Source organism: Vanessa atalanta, chromosome 5 (genome assembly GCF_905147765.1).
Source record: "Vanessa atalanta chromosome 5, ilVanAtal1.2, whole genome shotgun sequence".
Classification (NCBI taxonomy): Eukaryota; Metazoa; Arthropoda; class Insecta; order Lepidoptera; family Nymphalidae; genus Vanessa; species Vanessa atalanta.
In genome coordinates, this window is record NC_061875.1 from 8808691 (window position 1) to 8831685 (window position 22995).

The window sequence follows — 22995 nt, forward strand, 5'->3', positions numbered from 1 at the left end:
GGTACACACTACAACTATTATACAACAACTAGTAATGTTGTTTCCTCCAAACCGTTTTTGGTCATAATGGCAGCCATTTTCAAAGAAGATTTGCCAGCCACGCAATAGTTATTATAGGGTAAAATGTACGGTACAACATTGGTGCAGAGGACTCTCTATTCCCTCATTCTTCTAATTCGATGGGACTGTAATTTGACACGACCGGAAGCAGTAAAGCGCTTGCGCAGCGCTTTGATGTGCTTTTCGAGTATAAACTTCTTCTAAATAGGGCCAAGATAGCCTATTTAGAGGACGAGAATCTTAATTGAAGATTGATCAGGTCCTATTGATGATGTTTTTGTCATGTTGGCCTACCTGACGGACAATGGCGCGGGGAACATTACAATGTACACATAGGTGCACTCTTCATGCCCGACTTACGATTTGATGAACCCAGCTCAATAATCAATGGGAAATATAATTAGAATAGGAAAAGGCAAGACAAACAGGCAGTGTAATACAAACAGTTGAGTGCCCGGGTATATAAAATTTATGTAATGTATGGATGTAATTTTGAGTTTTAAATGTCTATTTTAACTGCGTAGGCATTTTGCTACATTTTTATTAAATAATATATACATAGTTGTATAATAATTTTGAAGAAATGTACTACATAGCTATGCATGAAAAAGTCCTGCGCCTGGCGCAAATAAATGGAACCGTAATTAAGCTTCACTTGGTCTACTTTGCTCAGAAAGACGCTTGCGGTAGAAGGATTAAAATGAAAAAAAAGTTAGTAATTTAGTAATATTAATTACTGCTCAGGTCAGGGCTAGTGGTTGCTCGTCACGAGTTCTCCTTTGCAATTTTATGCGTGTTTTTTTAAGATGGGGTTGCCTTTCCCTGCTAGCAAGGTTATGCAAAAATAATAATAATTAATACTTCAATCGAAACTTAAGATAATTGTTTGGCAAATGCTCGATTACCTCATTTGCTTTCGTTGTTGAAGGCTCTTTGCTTACTACTGTTTGACTGGATAATAATAACATTTGCTTTGACATCAAACATTTTCTTAATTTGTTTACACGTTCGATTAATCACGAAGTATGTTTTTAACAATTGATAAGTTGTTTTTAATGTTTTTTGGCTATAAACCATTTACTTCCGCTTACAGGAAGCTTAACTATTTTTTATTAATTTATTGTTCATATAAGGAGTTTCAAAATAAGCAGGTAAACGATGTCGTAAATGTGCGTTGTTTCTTTCACTGCATTTATAATGAAGTTGCACTTTTACGTTAATAATAAATTATCATTCTTAAGCAAAGCAATAAGATAAAAAAGATAAGATATACATTTACATTACGAAATAGAATTTTATGTACTGTCTCAAGGTTTTGAGATGTTTTATTGTTTCTAGTAAAACAAAAAACAATACACTGATCACATTGCGAGTTCCATGATTTGTTTTTCTTACGGACAATAAATTTATAATATTCTTTATGGACTAAATTAAAAATGTCATTTTTTAAATAAAAGAAAGTTTAATAACAGAGTATGTATCTAGTGATGTTGTTGTTTTAAAAAATCTGTAATCAACGTGGATGACACCAAACTGTTCATATGCAACAAATATAAATACACATACCTATATAGAAAATACTTATTTTCATTTTTTTCATTTAATTTCCTATTCTAAATTTTGATTTTACAAAGGATTGATCTATAACTGAAGGGCTATTCTGTAAGGAGAAACTCGAAACTACCCGAACACGAGCGTTAAATGGCAGAATGTGATATATGACATTGCGTATAATAATTATGAATTTTATAGAATGGACGTATCACAATAGCGAATCACCGTAAGTTGGTTGTCAACATTTCGCACTGCTTATGCGAGATTACTACACGAAATGCGTTATAGTAAACAAAATGCTTAATACGTAAACGCTTCAAGATTATGGTCTTGATTTCACGATTCATACTGAGCACAATCAATACAACAAGTTTTCAATAATACAATAAATCTGAATCTGTATTAAAATGGTTGTATTTATTATACTTTTGGTATATTTATTATTTTTTTCTCTATATTTAAGGCAATTTTTATTATGAATTGTTTTCCAATTTTGAATAATAGCTTTTTAAGGTTAAAAGAATGATACACTATCGCTACTATGAAATTTATAATACAACAATCTGTTCTTCAATACATTTCTACCAATATAATATAACTTTCAATTGAACTCAATTGAGTAGGTAGGGCTTTGTGGGTAGGTACCACTCACTCATCATATATTCTACTGCAGCAAAACTTAGTATTGTTAGGTTCCGCTTTGAAGGATGAGTGACAGTGACAGGCACGAGGACCATAATATCTCAGTTTCTAAGGTTGGTATCGCATTGTAGCTGCCATATTTTTAGAAATTAAAAGCCTTTAATTCGATTCTCACACTTCAGAGGAATCCTCATTTTCAATGTGTAACTGCTCCACTGCTCGCTGTTTACAATTTATATATGGTAATAAAACAAGTATTCTTGCCACTGTTTCTGAATTAAAATACAGATACAGAAACCCAGATACAGAAATGAGGGAAAAAATACGGTACGTGAACAAACGTGAATCAATTACATTCAAGAAACCAATTTACAGTAACTCTACGTGGAAGCCAAGGCTATAGGGCACAAAGCAAAAATTTTAATTCAAAATGTGACACAAGATAAAAAAATCATAGTAAAGACAAACGGAAGTAATTTAATTTTCGATTTAGTATAATTATATTTTAATTATATGACTTGACATATTATTGAATATTATACATTCACGTTAAATAGAATTCAACCTTTTTCAACAAAATTTCACACAAAGACACTCTATGTTCAGACAGATATTAATAAAATGTGGATTACCTTTAAAAATATTTTAAATTATAAAATAAGTTATTCATAATGTTGTGCATAATACAAGATTACATTGATTTTTTGTTCTATTCTTTAGAAATATGCAATCAGAATTTTTTTTTTTATAATGTCGGCAATAAGAGTCGTTGCACTATCTTCTTGCTTCTCAGTTTTCATATTGTTACGGAATACCAAATATTTTTCAATTTAGGGTCATGTCTGAAGTTAAACTGATTCGAAATTATTATTGTAATGACCCATAGCTCTGATTAAATTTTAAAATGGAATATTCTTTGATGTTTAGTCTTTATAAGTTAAAAATGTTAGTATAAGGCTTAGACTAATTACTCCAAAACATAAATATTAATAATCTGCATATACTTTACCATTATAGACTTTTACTACCATATATCACCCTCCCATTTAGGGCCTTATTAAAATGTCCTACTTATTTAACTTGGTCCATAAAATATTTCTTGTTCGAGGATTGATAAGGACTAAAATATTATTATCATTAAATATATATTTGCATTAAATCAAAATCAAAATATCATTTATTCAATTAGTCTAAAAAAACACTTTTGAGTGAAATGTAAAGCTACCACTGGTTCGGAAAGTAGATTTTACCGAGAAGAACCGGTAAGAAAATTAATAGTAAATTAACCTGAAGGTTGCGGTTTTGAATTGTCATCATACAAAAAAATCTTGATATACTCAGCTTAGGAGCAAAAAGCATACAAAAAGCAAATAATTGCGCAATCAGAGGTACTTTTATGTAAAACTATATATGTAGATATATACGATATGACTTTATATGTAGGCACACTTTATCACGTTAAAACGATTGTGGGTTATAATTTAATCAAACAATATAGAATAATTAGAAATAATTTTAAAAAGATAAGTTATTTACAGACAGCTTTTCGTATCATGACTTGCTTTAATATTTTCCTTTAAATCATAATACATAAATTATGCGATTTATATTAGAATATACCTATATACATACATATAGTATTATTAAATAAGCAGCTGCGCTTCAAAAATTCCTCCGATTCTGACGTGACATGCGTGTATTTAATATTTTTGTTATATATAATTAAAATATATCTTGCCTAATTAAAATGAAATAAATTGACATGAACTAGAAATGTTCTTTGGAAGTTAAAGTAGTTCGGCTGTCAATTGCAAAATTAATTTTTTTTTTTTTTTTTAATATTATGTCTGTTATTAAATATTAAATAATGGATATATTATCGAAGGTAGCAAGTAAACAAAGAGAAAGGAAATTAGTTCGCTTTTTTAGAAAAAAAAAAAGGTTTCGGATCTGTAAGGATATGCTTCGTTTGTGTAAATATATAACGTGGCAAACACGTGAAACGGCTTTATTGAAAAGTAGCTCTTGGCTTTTCTCGCTTGGTATTCAAATAGTGACGAAAATGTTCCAAGAAAAGTGTTTACAACTCTTAATATATTACGTGAAGTGGTATGCGGGGCTTTTCAGGAGGGCAAGACGGGATCGCTTTTTGGTAAACTGGATTTTATGAAAATCCGAATATTTTATTATTAGCATGAAGGTTTATATCTCCTTCTAATTATGATCGTAATATTTTCACCTTAGAATCTTATCGTTTATTCGTATCAGTTAAATTGAACTACCCGTTGTTAAGTAGTCACGTCTGCATGAGCAGTACATTGTTATTGTACCAATATCTTCATAGATATACCACAGCAATGTAAACCCAATTGACGGATTGCAGGCATAGTGAATGAGCCGTATGTATAATATAATACATGTAATATTATACATAAATATTTAAGCAGCAGCAACATCAGTAGATTTTGATGTCTTATCAAAAGAAGTCTGCAGAACATTTTTCTGAGGAAATCTCCACACTCTGTGTTTATGCTTAGATTAAATTATTTTTAATGTATTTTAAAATATCAAGAACTGTGGTGTTTTCGACGGGAAAATAATTTTATTTAAGCATTTATTTATACACTTATGATTTATTTATGATACGCCTGTACACAGTAAGAAATTTATTTCAAATTAATCTCTACATATAAACCAGAAAGTATTTTTGTGGTTTGTCCTTTAGCAACAGATTGACGTGAACTTTTCATCAAGATCAAGAGATTAAAATAGCTTACAAGCTGGATTATATGAAGCAGCATGGAGTAACATTAATTAAAAACACACTAGTTGAACAGTTACGGCAACCAAAAATTTTATTACAAGCTCAAAAATACATTATTAATACGTCTCTATACCAATAATATTCTCATGTCATAGTAGAGTATCGATAAATGTATTTACGGATAAAGTTGTAATAAATATTCAGTATATCTGTCAACCCGCTGTCGGAGCGTTTAATGGATTTTGTTCCGAATACTTCGCTGTATCAGGAAATGAAGTCTTTGCTTAGCAGTTAATAGGTTGTTACTTGTAGAAAGTTGCTGTAGAGTTAACTTTATATATAAATACTATGCAGCTGGTACCTAAATAGAGAATTTTAATTGAGGGCATATATTTCATATGTTTGTTTTGTTTAAGTAAGATTATGTTTTTTTTTTGTTTGCAAACATTTTTTAATATATTTTAAACGAATCTAACTGACCAAACAAAAAAAAGACATAAAAAGCATCATCAATGATTTATCAGCATTATAATTTGTACTGTCTATGGTCGGTGTCAAGTAAAATTTTTATAACGACACTAATGAAAGGCGTTTGTAACAACATTAAGGAAAAGCTGTTGTTAATATTATATGTACAGTCAAAGTAAGAAAACCTTCGTCAGTTTTCAAATTCATTCCTTTGTCAAGTCGTAAACACTTAGCACATTTTGAAACTAAAGCATTAAACAGAAAACTGCACATAAAATTAAACTAATATAGTATGATATCTAGGTTCAAAATAGTGTAAATTGCGACGCAATATGTCACACTCAATCGGTCAAAGCAGATTATTGCGCATACTGAGCACACGAAAATAGACCCTAAGGTGACGAATCTTTTCTTACCCCAACTGTACATGGCCAATAAAACTTTTGACTGAAAAGGAAAAGGATCCTTTACGCAGACGTTACTTTTTTGGTTTAACTATAATATGTTTATTCAATTGTTTCATATCATAGTAAATTAGAACACTTTGGACATTTGCACACTATCACATATTTAGTGATACACCGAATGAATAGCAGCGGATACGTGGATTACGAGGATGAACCTTGAATTATCTGAATCGAATTCACAACAGTGTTCGCGCAATCAGTGTTAAACTTGACACACTAACAACTTATACCGAGTCTATAATTTTGTGATCTTTGAAATGAACAAACAATATATGTACATGTTACAAATACTTCTTGTTCATTTCAAACCACAATTTTTTTTCTCACAAAAGGTTGTTTTGTCATATTATGGATTATTTTCTTAAAACTTAATAGTCACACCTTATAAGCGAATAAACGAATATCGCGTAAGTGATTTCACCGTCATTTGTCACAATGCACTTGATATAATATATATATATATATATATATACATATATGTACCTTACCATGCACCATAGTTTGCACTGTTATTGGCGAACATAACTTTTTATATTTAAAATTAGACTATTTTTGTGCCCATCTTTTGCACAGTAAGTAACTTACATATATTTCTTTCGTAATACAAGTTACATTTCATTCTCATTCGTTTATAATAAATATTAAAATAATGAATGACAAATTTCGAATGCCTTTTTTTCAAACATCTCAGCTTTACTAGTTAACTTTGAAGTCGTTGGCAGTGTAAAATTAGATGTATATTATTTAATAATAATATTTCACAATACTAAACCTGCCTATACAATAAGCTACTCTAATTTATAAATAAAATCTCAGAACTCTCAGACGTAGTAGCATTTCGTTCCTCTAAAATAAAGTCTTTCAGTTCATTAGTACAAAACTGTTTTTTTTTTTTTTAATTTCGTTTATTTTAGAAACAATGATGATTTAATATACGCCTCTTTTTGGTAATTGTTATTAGAAAAGTGTTATTTTTACCATACTTATTGGCTCTGCATAAAACACTCTTTACATAGTTAAAGCGCCACCAAACCATGAGATCTAAAATGTTTTGTCCCAATTAGGTACTTGCAATTACAATAGCACACTCACACTGAAACTGGAACTCGGTAATTAAAATGCATTGATTACTTTATACTTTGTATACATATAATAATACAAAAAATAAATTATGAATAATCATAGTTTAAAGAGAGCTTTATTCAAAGAGGTTTTCATAGGCACTTTTGAATCGGTCAATTCACAAGTGATACTGAATACATTTTTAACCGACGACTGCTGGTTAGAAATGTAGTCAGTTAGAAGCTACTGAGAAAAATCTGAAAGGATATAAAAATATTTTAATTGATTATATACTAAATATTTTGTTAAGTTTATACAAAAACGTTCATTCTTAAATAAATATGATGTTTTCCTACAAAATCAAATATCGGATCAAATTAACAATCATAATATCAAACCACAAATTGTGTGTATACATATATGTACACATAATTTTTAAATAAATAGCGAAAAGAAAAAGCAAATACCGATGACTCACGTGACGACAGACAACATAATTTCACACATAATTGATGTAAATTCCTTTAAGCAATTATACGTTTCAGCCATTTCCCTGACGTGGATCATTTATAACTTTGCAGTGACAAACATCTTACCTATGAATGGTTTAAACAATATTCCAAAGTTGAAGTCCTAAATATATAACATTTTTGAACAGTGACTTCGAAATAAAAAGGCTGTAGGGGCCTCGAACTGTTTAGTCTGTGATCGCGGCCTCAGTGAACCGGTCGCGGATTGACCTCACACGGTAAAACCAATTATTTCATGTAAGTTGTGATTTTTATTTATAATTTTGTGTCTTCGAAAAAAACACGGAGAAAAGTTATTTAAATAATAATAGCAACTTAAAATTTTGAATTCTATACAGTGACTTAAAATTTTGATTTAAAAAAATATGGTTGGAGCAACAGGGTCCTTTTAGAACGATTATATTATTTCCAGACACGAGGTGTTGTTGTCATTGTGTTAAGTAATTTATACGTTTTGTTTAAGAAAAATGTAATAGAAAATCGCACTTTAATAGAGAAAATTCTTGATTTTGTTGTGAATTTATCAATGTTTAGTAATCGTAATAAATTCTTAGTTCAACTTAGTATGTTATCCTTTTTTATTTTTTTCAATATCTTTATTATATATTCATATGTCCAATATAATAAAATATATATTATATATATAATAAAAAAGGATAACACATTATTAATCTGTAAAAACGTGTTGTAGGTCTTTTGGCAAAACTTTCATGAAAGCATATATTTTATTTTATTTTGTTAGTTTCGATATTCGTACGAAATACATTAGGTTGACTATAAATTACTCCTTCAGCCTGTTTTGGTTAATTAAAATTAGAAAATAATATGAATATTCAATAATTTTCAAAAACAATTTAATATGTTTTCCAAATTTACAAGCCTACCCAGAGTGTACAAAAAATTATGTCTAAAAACCCGCATTTGGTTTCTTATAAAAGTGCCATTTTCATCTATAGTGAATTAAAGCAAACCGAACTCCAGCGCTCATCAAGTTTAATTTTCTAAAGGATGAAAATGGGCGTATTAAATCCCAATAATAATGTAATATAATAATTATTTTTATTTAAGCTCAAACATCCATGAAAAGGAAATTACACCTAACTATTTATTAGAATCAATAATACTAATAATTAACGGAAATTTTGTCACTATTGGCATTATTCCTATCTAGAGCATTCTGTTTTCATTGACATGAAGGATATGTGGGCGAGGACGCTTGGAAATATGTTATTAAAAGGACATTTAAGTAGCAGTGACTATGATGAAATTATATTCCAAAATACAAACCACTTAACTTGAAGTATTAATGCTAAAATTTAAACAATTTTACTTTCTCTCTTATTTCCTCTACCGATAAGACGAGGACTATTTTTTCCGAAAGAACAGGAATAACACGATAATACGGAAAAATCCTACAAGCGTTCTCATTAACATTACACGCATAATTTGGACCGTAATTAGAACTTCTGCCACATATTTTTGAATATGCAATAAGTATGACAATAAAATAATGTTACTTTTGATTAAATGCATAATGAATTAAATAACCGGAACGTAACATAGCGGAAAAGAATGCCTTAAAAGTAGAGATATTTTTAATAAAGTCACGAAGGTTACCTCAGGTTGTAATTAAATGTTGTAATAAACTGTTTATTAAAGGATTTCCATAGACAAGTTCTTGAATATAAGTTGTTCTCTAATCATTTCATTAGGTTGCATATAAAACAACCGCAGACCTTGAACAGTTAAGACAAAAAGTCATGACTTAACATTCTCTTAATCTCTTCCCCTATCAATAGTTGACATGAGTTTAAAATATTTAACTAGTTTTTTTGTTAATTTACAAAATTCTGTATCTACTGTTAGTGACGAAAATTAAATACTCATGTGATATAAAAAAAGTTTCTTGTTTAAGTTAGGTATTGCGTCTATCTTCATTTATAATATCAGACTGTCACAATGAAAACCAGTATTATTAATTCAATGTATATTGTATAGCCTTTGTTACATCTCATTCAATACTAAGTTGTGTAACATCTACTGCCACAGTTCACATGATATCTAAACACATAACGAGGCAGATTTGCCGAGATAAGGAAGGCTTCTCGATGCACCAAGCGTTTCTCAATAATATGATCATCCACAAAAACGTGAGCCGACATTATTATAGAGAACAGAGCACTGCTTACAATTCTATCATTACCAAGTTACAACACTATGACAATGAGTTATGGAAGGGTTACCTGAACGAAGCATCTGCCGGGCGTGTATTGTGCTTATCTTGACTTGAATGTATAGGTACCGGACATAAATCGTATTTATTTGTCATAAAAACACCAGTGGGAGTGCTCAATAGAGTGTCAAAAAGCATGTGCGAATTTTATAATTAGACATGTCGTAATCAGGTTTATTATACTTATTGTTTGTTTAAAAATTCTTACGTACAGATTGTCACATTTATAGTTCATTGTTTCAGGCCGAAAATGAGGGCAATTAGTTTAATAATTGCAGTAACGACGGCGATAAGTTGCCAGGCAGCTCTACCGGAACTTCGCTTTGCTTGGAAAGAAGTTGATTACGTTTGGGACTCACCGGCTCAACGTGAAACAGCAGTTAAAGATGGACTTTTTGTGCCAGCCAATAACCTTCCTTTAGGTTTAGCTAGATGGAAGAACAAAGTTTTCGTAACAGTGCCAAGATGGAAGAACGGGGTGGCGTCGTCGTTAAATTATGTCGATTTGGATGGTGCCCAGGATCAACCACTGAAACCCTATCCATCATTAAAAGAGAACCTTGTCTCTGATTCCGCTAAAGAATTACCGTCAAATAGTTCTATTATATCTGTTTTTAGAGTATTCGTTGATCCTTGTGACAGACTTTGGGTAATGGATTCCGGGTTGGCAGATATTTTAGGTAAGTTGAATAACGTAATGAGCTTATCATTCTTATGCACGTACATATCGACACATCTCACAACCTCAACTTCGGAGCCTCTTACGTATTAATGTAGAGAGTTAGTAATTTTGTCTCCTGGAGAAAGTTATGTTTATGATGTTTTTATAAATTTAGGTTACGATTACATCTTAATCACTTAAGTTATTTAAGAAACATGTAATTTACCTGATAATTTAATATATTAATTTCATAATATTATGTTAATTGACAATTAATTTAATTTCTCTTTAAAGGATCACCAAATCAAGTAGCCGGGCCCTCTTTGGTTATTTTTGACTTAAATACAAATCAATTGATTCATCGCTACTTCTTCAAAGTCTCCGATATGAAAGAAGATTCATTCTTCGCTAACATCGTAAGTATAATTTAAGTATATTTTTGTTACAAAAATATTGAATAAGCTAGCCAATCGTTTATATATAATAACAATTTAAGAAAATACTTTATTTTCCTAATTTGATAGCTGTTTCATTTAAAGAATAACGTATATACGTAGGTATCCGTAGACCATGTTCCTATTTTCTACTCTATAATTGAAAACTCTTAGAAGTAGTAACAATTATTTATGAATAGATAGATAGCAAAATTATTATAGCATAATAATTTTGCTGCAAAAAATTGTTCATCTCGACGTCATTCAAGAGACCAAATTTAATAGTTTTAACGAAGTCTTTGTCAGAATTTATTGTTTGAACGATTTATTGTACAATAACTGCTTATCTTCTTTTAATTAATTAATTGTTATATATCATTAAAGAAAATATCTTAATACATAATATTATTGAAATTGACATAATATTTTATTCATAGTTTTGTAAAACAAGACGTTCATTTATTTTAGTCTACAAAATAAAACTATAATAACCCTTCAAATAATTTCAGTAACTTGTTTTTTATGACCTTACCTACAAAAGTTGTAACCTTTATATGTCCATAACAGAGTCTTATGATCAATTATCTGAATTCACTATTTTACGACTTTAATTTAAATTTATAGGTGGTTGATGTAGATAAAAATACATGCGACAATGCCTTCGCTTACGTGCCAGACTTGGGAGGCTACGGAGTCGTGGTTTATAGCTTGAAGCAAGATGACTCATGGCGCGTCACCCACCACTACTTCCACTTTGAACCATTGGCTGGAACTTACAACGTCGGTGGCATCGAGTTTCATTGGACCGATGGAGTGTTTGCTTTGGCGCTCTCCGAGCCAAGAGAGAATGGGTGAGTGGATCACGTAATACTCTTTGGACCTTGATCGGCTTGTTTTGTGCATATCGAATTGACCATGCATTTGTGTTCGTTACGCTCTACAAATTATACACAAAGCACTTAAAGCTCACATTGAGACTTTTATTTGATTCGTCTAACTACAGTTAAAAAAAAACATTTTTTTTATTTTAAATAGGCGTAGAGTTATGATATTATAAAGAAATAAATAGTCAATATAAACCCAAGTTCAATTCGTGGAACTAATAATTTATTTAATAATTTTATGTATATTATTACGTGATATTAATTTGATAGTAATATATATATTTATATTCCAGGTTCCGTACGATGTTTTTCCATGCATTCTCGAGCACCAAAGAATTCTGCGTATCAACTGAACTCCTCAGAAACTACACACACATTGACAAAACCGAGGCATTCCACGACTTCAAGGTTTGAATACCAAGTTAGATATTCTACACCGTTCGATCTTAGCAAATATCACAAGTAAATATAACGAAACTGTTATTTTATTTACATAGACCGGTAACTATGAATACTAATCAATAGAAGGGGCCATACTCACGATTTTAAATCAACTGTAATAATAGGCTTTTTTACAAACTTTTTCTGGTTTTGCAGCTTTTAGGCGATAGAGGTGAACGTACCCAATCTTCGGCCAGCTACTACGATACAAATACGAGTGTACTGTTTTACACACAGGTAAAAAAACAATTTTAATCATGACATAATATATACTATATAATACTTATTAGTTGTATTTATAACTTAAATTTCATGATAGTGAGTTCGTTTATTCTATCCTCGTTTCAAAAGTACGAAGCGACAAATCAAATTTGTTATTAGGTTTTCTGTGTACCTATTTACTTATGATAATTTAATGGAAAAAGCTTTAAGGGTGATAATAATCAATTATGTGTTTATTTAATTTGTAAAAAATATCTCGAAAATACCTCTTACTTTGGAAAAACCACTTTAACAGGAAAATATCACATTGTAATTTGCACGGTCACCGATGCTCAATTTTAAGATGATTAACATAATCGATTGTCACATTAAATAAAAAAAAAAACCTCATTATTTATGATGACATAACAGTATGACCACATTCAATGTATATAACAAAATTCGATTGTCACTGTAATATAATTTTTTTTTTAATAATTTAAGCTTCATAAATAAGTATAGCGTTGCTATAAATAAATATATGTATGAAGATTTTTTATTGTTATATAGATTTACTAATTTCTACAAGTCTGATTAGTTTATAAGCCATAGTTACATATTTAAATTAATACATGCAAATTGTGTATAATGGCATTCTATACAATACCTAAGCAATATATATACTACCTAAAACGTCTTGGTAATCTATGAAATATTACGAATATTATCGTCTATTTTACCTAGATGATTAATACTATCCCTAGGGATTACATATATGACCTGCTGGACAATCGTCAATATTTATAAAATAACTTGAATTATGTGTTAATATTATCCCTAGAGTGTTTTTAAAAAAACGGAAGGTGCGAAGGTATTTTGTAAAATACCAGATAATACAGATTGCCAGTAACATATTATACAGATAGCTTTAATATATTAATTATTATGAATAATTGCGAACAAATTTATAATATAAATACATACAATAACAGCCTGTAAATTTCCCACTGCTGGGCTAAGGCAAGGGGGAGGCCCTTTGAGGAGAAGGTTTGGAGCATATTCCACCACGCTGCTCCAATGCGGGTTGGTACAATACACATGTGGCAGAATTTTGTTGAAATTAAACATATGCAGGTTCCCTCACGATGTTTTCCTTCACCGCCGAGTAATGATGGATGATGAATTATAAACTCAAATTAAGTACATGACAATTCAATGGTACTTGCCTGGGCTTGAAACCGAAATCATCGGTTAAGATGCACGCGTTCTAACCACTGGGCCATCTCGGCTCTATAACGTGGATTCGTAGTCGATGACATAGATTTTATAATGATATTAATGTAAATGTAAAAATAAATAAGAAGTCAAGCATTGTATAAAAACATTTCATCATGTCTCTAAATGGTAATATTACAAGGTTTTCATGTATTTATCTGGTTTATAATGTCAATGTTGCATTTGATCACGGAGATCAATCAATACGGTAAAGAATCGACGTGTGTATGGAAAATATGTTTCTGAATTACTTTATATGGTATGAATTTTATTCAAAAACATATACCCTATTGTTTACGTAAAATCTTTTTTTTTTTTTCAAATATGGTAACAATATCTACAAAGTTACAACCGCAGCTAAACCCTTCTATAAAGTAAAAGCAAAGTAATAATATAAACATAAATGATTATGCACTACCGGCCATTAATAAATATATCTATTTATAACCCACTCGTAACTTCTTATATCCACTTTAATTTTACTTTCATAATTCCGATATTGACTTTCTCGATATTTTATTTTATATATTTTAACGAACGCATAACGAATAGCGTAGGTCATTTGATATCTCAAACTATTTTATTCTAGAAATTCTTGTCAAGGCATATTGTTATTATTATTATAAAATAATAAAATATAAAATGCTATTTATTTTAAGATAAACCGCAATGGTATTGGCTGTTGGAATTCGAATAAGCCGTACACGCCTGAAAACAATCCTCTGCTCTTCAATGATTCAACATTGTTCGAGTTTCTTAACGACTTAAAGGTAAAGTTATGCTATTTTCTTTGGAGTAAAGGTGGGTTTTATTAGTGGAGCAAAGTGTTTAAATAAACTTTAAAACCTCACCTTCACACGAAAGTAGACCTTCGCCTAGAGGAGGTTTTAAATGATACGAATTGATCTTTTTATCCGCTTCGAACCAAGAAGGAATTCGCATATGAAGCAATATTTTTATATCATTGTTATTTATTTACTTCAGGTTGACGACGAAGGCACTCTATGGTTACTAAGTGACAAGCTGCCTCGCTTCATTTACAAGTCCCTCGACCCGAATGAGATCAACTATAGAATATTTAGCATGAAGGCTTCGGATGCCATTGCTGGAAGCGCTTGTGAATAAATGTCTATTAATTGTGACAAACAAATGTACAAATGTGAGATAAATACCTAATTCTTTATAGTTTTCGCTAGTATTATTATATTACTTACACTTATTTTATATAATACTCTAACTTTATATTATATGAATCAATAAACTGCTTAGATCAAAATTACAGCAATAATTAAATTATGTAATTTAAAATAAGGTGCATAATTTTTTTGTAATGTTTATTTTAAGACTGACGAAAGAATACCTTTGTGTCGAAACCAACTGTCGCCAAAAACTGTTCGGTAACACTGTAAAAGTCTGCCTGTCTGTGGTCCTGGTTTTTGTAATATACCTACATATGTACTATATGTACATTACAAAAATCAGCACCGAGTCGCAATCGAAACTAAGATCGTTTCGAACTTTCGCGACGACTGTGTCAAAGGATAAAATGGTTCTCAGTCGGCTTTTAATAAAACTGTAATGTATGAACTGTTGTTGGAGCATTGTTTCAATTTCCTTTAACAATATAATTTATAATACATTTATATTTGTTAAGTAATGCTTAATAATTACATTATATAATTGTAATCATTTATTTAATGTAAATAATAATATTAGATGTTTACAATACTGTGTCTTTTTTATTTTATATTCAATCATAGTTAGTATAATTTGTTAATTAGAATATATATTAACGTAATAACAAGCCTATCTGATGGTCAATGTCAGGGGTTATCAAATCGAGGTCACTGATTGTAAAATTACACAACAATATAAAATAAATATAAACCGAAACTGGAATTTAATGGCTTTCTTTTTATCTTAAGTTGATAAAGGTCTGATTTATTGTGCCTACAAATTATGGAATGGGTATGCGTATTGTTCAAAATTTAACTTAAAGTTTCACATTTTGAATATTATAAAATTAAAATAAATTAAATTAAATAATTTTATACGAGTAAAGTTATTTAACAATTTACAATATAATGTCATAAACGCCTTTATGGAAGATTAAGGTAGATTAATCAATATCCCTCTTACAAAGTATTATGAATAGAGAGAAGATGAAAATCAGAAATATAACAAAGACGTGACAACGCAAATTTTGTTTAAGATATTATAGATATAGATGAAGATATACTTATGTATTTCGTAAATATGCTATGAAACAAGATATACGCAATTTAAACTTTTTAAAATTTAAATTTGCCTTTTCTCTAGTAACTGTTTGTAAATGACGTACAGCCGACTAAAGACCTTATTAACTTGACCATCTTGTCTTTGCTGCAATTTTTCAAGCTTATATGCGTATGTTATGGTTATTTGCATGTCTCAAAATTTTCGCCTGTCTTTTGTCCATTTGTTTCTCGACTCAATTGCACCAATTTTGACGGGAAAACTTTTTATTCTAGATTTCTGTTATGGTTTGCAAAAATTTCTTTACATATGTATATAAAAATAATGTTAGCCATGTACATAATTTTAATGAATGAGCTGCTAATAATGTACTTCATCATATTTGTATCAGCCGTGATCCTAAGCTGGTCTTTACACGTTGAAATTTAGCCAGTAAACATATAAAATACTGGCAATTTTTTATTAGCCTAGGATAAATATTTTTTAAGAAAGACATGAGATACCATCTCATTTTATTATATACGAGTATGAAGGTAATCGTTAATCAATTCGCTTTTTTACTATTTTTTTAATTTGTCTTTTTAAGACGTAAGTCTTAAAAACGTAAGTTTCAGTAATAATGATTAGCTAAAATCTGAATTTCGACACGGAAAGACATGATTTTCACCTATTTTATTTAATAAAGAATTATTAATTGTAGTTAATACATATACATACAAAGACAGAAAAAGATAGATATTTTTTTGCAATAGTACGATTAATACGCATTCCATTTTAAAGTTTGACGGGTTTGGGATTTAATCTTATAAAACGAAATATCGGATCGGATTCCTATTTTGAATAATGCTTGCTCATAGGCAGTAAATATTACGCCCGTCTTCTGAATCGCTGGTTGCAAGGTTCTAATTATCTTAATTAAATAGATCCTAAGCCCCAAAATTAATATTGGTATATTGATACGCAATTACAATTTGCATACAAACGATAAAGGTCTTGCGAAGTAAACTGTTACACGTGTTAAAATAATTTCAATCTGATCTCCATAGATTTATCACAGTAATAACTTTTAAGCTCACTAATCTTAGATTACCTTAAAATAAAAACGCTTACAATATAATATTTAATCTAAATGTGAATACTTGACGTAACAATATCGTAACTTCACTTTATTATCAGTTCAGCAGTAATTGTCTTCTATAGTAAATCGAAATGTGTCGCTGATGTAAAACTTGTTGCCGATAACTAGTTTGCGTCAGTTTAGTTGCTCCGCTAACACTCAGTCTCCAATTCACCATTCTCTCGGGTGACACGAGCGAAGGATATTGTGTTGCAATTCAAAAAGTCTGTGTAAAATGGCGCCAAAGCTTAAGACTGAGAAAGTTGGTATAGTTGGCAGGTGAGAAACATTTTATTATGGAATATCGATCGAAAATATACCTTACAAGTACCTACTAATTGATTCTTACGTGTATTTTGTTACGAGACCACCTTCATGTATTCAGCTGTTTTTTCCTCATTATTTGTGTCTGTGAATTAGTTTAAAAAAATAGTAGGTATATTCTGCTAATCTACTAAATATATATGTTAATATTATATGGTATATATAACAAATTCACTAATAAGTAAACATATTCCTCTTTTCAACATAACAATGGCAAAATAATGGCATAATAAAATAAATTCGAATTTATTTGATTTTTATTTTTGCATCATTATTATGAATGTTGTTGTTGAAAGTGTACAAGAAACAGCTGTAGTCGATACGCGCAACCTTCACCTACTTATTATAGTTTCTATGAAGATGCTTTCGAAGCCATGATTATGCTGTCAATATATTGGGTGAAATTCACTGCATACAAAAAATAATAATAATTATAGTTTTGAAATAAATACTTAGATGTATATCGTACACGAATGAAAGCAATAATAAATAATATTGTACACGAGCGACTGTGAATAAAAATATGTTTTTGCTTTTCATTTTTGTGTTTCGATACATGTATGTCGATACAGATTCCTTATACAAACTTTTCGTTATTAAAGCCTAAGGTAAAGTTAATTAAGATAAGTAATAGGTAGAATTACCTACATAGGATATTTCGAAAATAGATACTGTAACGTTATCGTCGTTAGAAACATAGTCAATATATGTATAAGATGGAAATAATTCTGATCGCATCATACTGCTATATGAAAGATTTACTATTTTAAATTATCCCTACAAATAAAGACAATATTATCAGAGGATAAATATTTACCTACAGCAATTTAATACATTTTATGTAACCATGTATAGATTTAGTCATCAGTTTATCTCGATATATAAATAAGCTACATATTTTCTTTAGCCAATAACAGTTCATTAGATACATATAATAATATTCAGTTTACTTAGATACTTGAATATTGATAATGATTTTCTATTTTTGTTTGCGTTTCTATATCTATTATATATCATGTAAACATCTCACTTGTAGATAACATCATAATAGCGATGCAAAGTTTAATATTAAGGTTAATTTACACAAGATAGTATTCTAGTAATGTCGCTTATCAATAATGTTTTTGTAACAGCTAAAGTATCTAACTATAAATAATTAATATACCTAGGTACTTATACATTTTTTGTGATGATAATTACAAGCTTTAATTTAATGTAAATAACTAGGTATTATGAATGTTGGATTCTTATATTATTATATATTATTAAACAAGTTTCGAATAATGGTATTATTCTGTAAGGTAAGAATTATGTAGGTTTTGGCTTTTAAAAAAATGTATTACACTAAGAATCCATACATTTACCAATTTTAACAAGACTTTTTTTAGTTTTATCAAATTAATTATCACTGTCCGAAGTTGTATGAAGTAAACATAATTTTCATAAGTATGTTCGTTTGATTTTTCTAGTGGTCTCATTGGGAGGTCATGGGCGATGCTCTTCGCTTCAGTCGGCTACCAAGTGACAATCTTCGATATTATTCCAAAGCAAGTCTCGGACGCACTCGAAGATATTAAGGTCCAACTAAAAACATTGGAAAAAGACGGCTTACTACGTGGCAGCCTCAACGCTGATGAGCAATTTAGCTGTATCAAAGGTACATTTGGTTATCACAATGATTTACCTACCTACTTTAAAAAAGGCATATTTTTATAAGTAATGTATTTTTTATTTTATTAATTATATTTATAATATATAACCCGTTTTTTTTTAAATATATATATCGATTACATTATACATATGTTTAGTAATAATTTAAAAAAATAACATTTTTCATATGTTTCCAGGGTCTACGAATTTAGCGGTAGCTGTAAAAGATGCGATTTTCGTCCAAGAATGTGTGCCAGAAAACCTAGACCTAAAGAAAAAAGTATTCCAAGATTTGGACAAAGTTGTAGATGATAAAACTATTCTCTCCAGTTCAACAAGTACAACACTGCCTTCACTGTTCTCTGCAGACTTAAAACACAGATCACAAGTAAGTAGACCTTACTAAGCTCGACACAAATTACGAAATATTCGAAAATGTTGCTTCTGCCCCGCTGTGGATCGTATTATGTTGTAAGGTCCTTTATTAATAAATGGGTTATCTATTTTATGCAAAAATATATTTTCAAATAGGAACGGTAAACCCTATATAAGTGTTTACACTTGCTTATTGATAGTCAAAAATCTACCACCGGTTCGGAATTTAGCACCTCGGACCTGAGAAGAACCGGCGAAAGAAACTCAGCGGGATATATATATATATTTTTTACCAATTTGCTTGTACAATGATAATTATTTTATAGTTATTTGAAACAGCCTGGAGGTGATCATTTCATTCCCAAGGTGTGCAGTCAACTAAAAAATCATTAGTGTTGTAATATCCTTTAGCACACAAACGCTCTTTAACGATTCTTTTGAATTTTATAATTGAATAATTTTGAACGTTTTCTGGGATCCTGTTGTAAAAACGTATACATTGCCCCAAAAAAGAGTAACTAATCCTGTGTAATCGGGTACTTGGAGTTACAAGTTTATTCTTTTTCCTAGTGCTAATAGAATGTACGTCACAATTTCTGGGAAAATCATTTATGTTTTTGCGTACATACATAACATTATCAAAAACAAATTGAGAAGCGACAGTCATTATTTTAATTTCTTTAAATTTACTTCTTAACGAATCTTTTGGGTCCAGGTTATAAATTGCATGAATAGCCCCCTTCTGCAGTACAAAAATAGTATTAATGTCAGCTGCATTACCCCAGAGTAGGATGCCATACGACATTATACTGTGGAAATAACTGAAGTACACAAGCCGTATCCACATCAGTCAAAAGTCTAATTTTTTTTACCGCATAGGCTGCAGAGCTGAGTCTATTCGCCAATTTATGTATATGGTGGTTAAAGTGTCCAAACAAACAAACCCTTCAGCTTTTTATATTAGTATAGTTTGTAGGTGTTGCCATAAATTCAATTAAATTATGAGATAATAAAAAATGTTGGCATTCAGATAAATTACATTAATATTGTAAATGTGAAATTTTATATGACTGGATTTTTTTTCCAACCCAATCTCTCTTCCAATCTCTCTTCGGAATATGATCTTATATGACATTAGAATGAGGGAATAGGGAGTACGCCTGTTTAGTATAAACTGTCAATTAAAATTTAAGCCAATATAATTATAAATATTTTTTGTTATTTTGTCAGGTCGTTGTATCGCATCCAGTAAATCCTCCTTATTACGTGCCGTTAGTTGAAATAGTACCAGCTCCATGGACGAAGCCCGAGGTAGCCAAGAAGACCAGAGAAATAATGATAGAGATTGGACAGGAGCCAGTATCGCTGTCCAGAGAGATTGACGGCTTTGTATTAAATCGTATTCAGTAAGAAGCTATTTATTTCGTTTGTATAAAAAAAAAATGTTATAAATTATTACGAAATTATTCATACGATTTTATTATTAAGTGAATATTTCATAAAACTCAAAGTATTAAAGAACAAAAATCAAACTTAAATCAAATGTTGTAGATATTTTTAATGTATTTAATATTTTATATTTACAGACTTCACGATATATTTTTTTAATAATTTTTGAATCTTGTTTGTATGTTGTCACTAAATTCAATATTTATAATTTATTTGAGCTAAAACTGTTTTTATAATAACTTTTACTTAAAGCGGATCCTTTGATGACTTCGAAAAGTATGGCTCATAATATTATCAAAAAGCTTAAAATTATCTCGGCAAGCTGCGCATCCTGTGCGTTTTACTTTTTTTTTTATTTGATCATCTAATATGCCTATTTGCTTCTAGGTACGCCATTTTAAATGAAGTCTGGCGTTTGGTTGATGACAAAGTCGTGGACGTTAAAGACGTCGATAAAGTTATTTCGGAAGGACTGGGAATGCGTTACGCTTTCCTCGGCTCCTTAGAAACGGCGCATTTGAATGCTGAAGGCATGAAGAGTTACATTGAAAGGTAAATAAATATTCTAACATTACAACAAAATACATTTTAAATAATAATGTTTTCATTCGCATCATTTTTGAAGATTTCTAATAAGTTCTATATTGACCTACATTTTTATTGTCTAGAAACTTCGTCTATTACCTATAGTGTTATACATACATAAGTAATCAAAAATGAGTACGCCCCTATGTCCTCTCTAAGATAGTGTGTTCATAAAAAAATACAGTTATAAATATAACTAAATAGGATGGATAAAAATTCGCTTAGAAAAATAAAAGATATTAATTTACATATACAAATATGGAAGCTTACAGGAGTGATGAAGAAAGATTAGTTTTATTCCTAAGCGTCGCCTTGCTTTAATAATATTAACCTGTTCATTCCTAGATATGGAGAAACTATCCATAGTGTGAGTAATACGTTTGGTGACATACCACGGATGACCACGTCTAAGAGCGCGGATACAATCTGCGCACAATTAGACGCGATGGTCCCCCTGGAGCGACTGCCCGAGCGCCGCGCGTGGCGGGACGCGTGTCTCACGCGATTGGCGCTCCTTAAGAAGGAAATGAACACCAAATACAAGAAAAATTAAAATTCAAATGCCAAAGAGTTATGTTAAAACAATGCACATGGTATATTTTATAAACTGTACAACTGTTCCTATTTATTCATTAAGCAATCGTTCGGCTTTATAAGATCAGTTATGTGATACGTGTGTCATTAGTTCTTATATATAAAATGTTAAAAGCAAAATGAAAAGATTTCAAAAAATTATTTTCTATTAAAAGAACAAAGCAACCTTGTTAATATTTTATTGAATAAAAATGTAAAACCATACAAATTGTAAGCTTTTTATTGTTCATAAGTAGGTAATATCAATTTATTTGAAGGAGGTACGTACTTAGGGAAACAATATTAACTTAATCGTAGTTGTTGCAGCAATAAGTGCAATGAAGTGGTTGCGATAACAATAAGCAGGCTCCTAACATAATGTATGAGGATTATTTAGATAAAAAACTATACTAATCATTTCATCTAGAAAATTTCCATAACTTGTTCTACTTATATAATATAAAACTAATGGATTATTAATTGTATGTATAATTAATTACTTTTATATTTTATATTTAATTACTTTTTATTTATTTATATATATGTATATATATAAAAACGTTTAAGGGTTCGCATTTTCCTATTTTTGAAAGAATCCTTTATTTTAATTAATTATTACTTTAGCATAGTAAAAAGTAAAAACGAATAATGATTTATTTTACTTTACCAAAATGGATACAGGTACCTAGTACCTAACTTATAAATGTAACCACAAATAATGTTTTATATTACAGTTTACGTACTTGAAGTTCTCAAAGTTCTAGTTTTTTTTTTTTATGTATTGAAGATAATATGTATACCACAAAAAACATAACATGTGCTACCATTAATATTGCAACAGCGACGGTTAACTGTATCTTTTTGTATATCTTCTATACCTACTTGGTTTTAATGAATTTTGAATTTTGAAAATTTACTCACCTCGAACCCTAAGCAAAGATAGACTATATCGAAAGACCTGGGATAGACAGCCAAGAAAAAAATTTAAAAGAGTATTACTTACTTATTTGT

The 22995-nt window shown here is 30.0% G+C and overlaps 2 protein-coding genes across 2 annotated transcripts; both read left to right on the plus strand.

The window, feature by feature from the left end:
- Nucleotides 1–7699: 7699 nt before the first annotated feature.
- On the plus strand, nt 7700–15575 carry LOC125063946 (L-dopachrome tautomerase yellow-f2-like). The gene is made up of 8 exons (XM_047670677.1): nt 7700–7784; nt 10024–10460; nt 10736–10857; nt 11500–11726; nt 12053–12167; nt 12357–12437; nt 14336–14446; nt 14661–15575. Coding segments are annotated over exons 1-8 (1236 nt in total). The 5' UTR covers nt 7700–7782; the 3' UTR covers nt 14802–15575.
- Nucleotides 15576–17134: 1559 nt separating this feature from the next.
- On the plus strand, nt 17135–22741 carry LOC125064010 (lambda-crystallin). Its single transcript, XM_047670772.1, has 6 exons — nt 17135–17307; nt 18822–19009; nt 19200–19390; nt 20608–20783; nt 21214–21378; nt 21757–22741. The coding sequence occupies exons 1-6, from the start codon at nt 17264–17266 to the stop codon at nt 21962–21964; spliced, it is 972 nt and encodes a 323-aa protein (XP_047526728.1). The 5' UTR covers nt 17135–17263; the 3' UTR covers nt 21965–22741.
- The last annotated feature ends 254 nt before the right edge of the window (nt 22742–22995 follow it).

Excerpts from the sequence above, each read along its gene's own strand:
- LOC125063946 (XM_047670677.1), top strand. Across the intron at positions 12,168-12,356 it reads AGGCATTCCACGACTTCAAG|CTTTTAGGCGATAGAGGTGA; the intron begins GTTTGAATACCA and ends CTGGTTTTGCAG. Across the intron at positions 14,447-14,660 it reads AGTTTCTTAACGACTTAAAG|GTTGACGACGAAGGCACTCT; the intron begins GTAAAGTTATGC and ends TATTTACTTCAG.
- LOC125064010 (XM_047670772.1), top strand. The coding sequence starts at position 17,264 with ATGGCGCCAAAGCTTAAGACTGAGAAAGTTGGTATAGTTGGCAG. Across the intron at positions 20,784-21,213 it reads TTTGTATTAAATCGTATTCA|GTACGCCATTTTAAATGAAG; the intron begins GTAAGAAGCTAT and ends ATTTGCTTCTAG. Across the intron at positions 21,379-21,756 it reads ATGAAGAGTTACATTGAAAG|ATATGGAGAAACTATCCATA; the intron begins GTAAATAAATAT and ends GTTCATTCCTAG.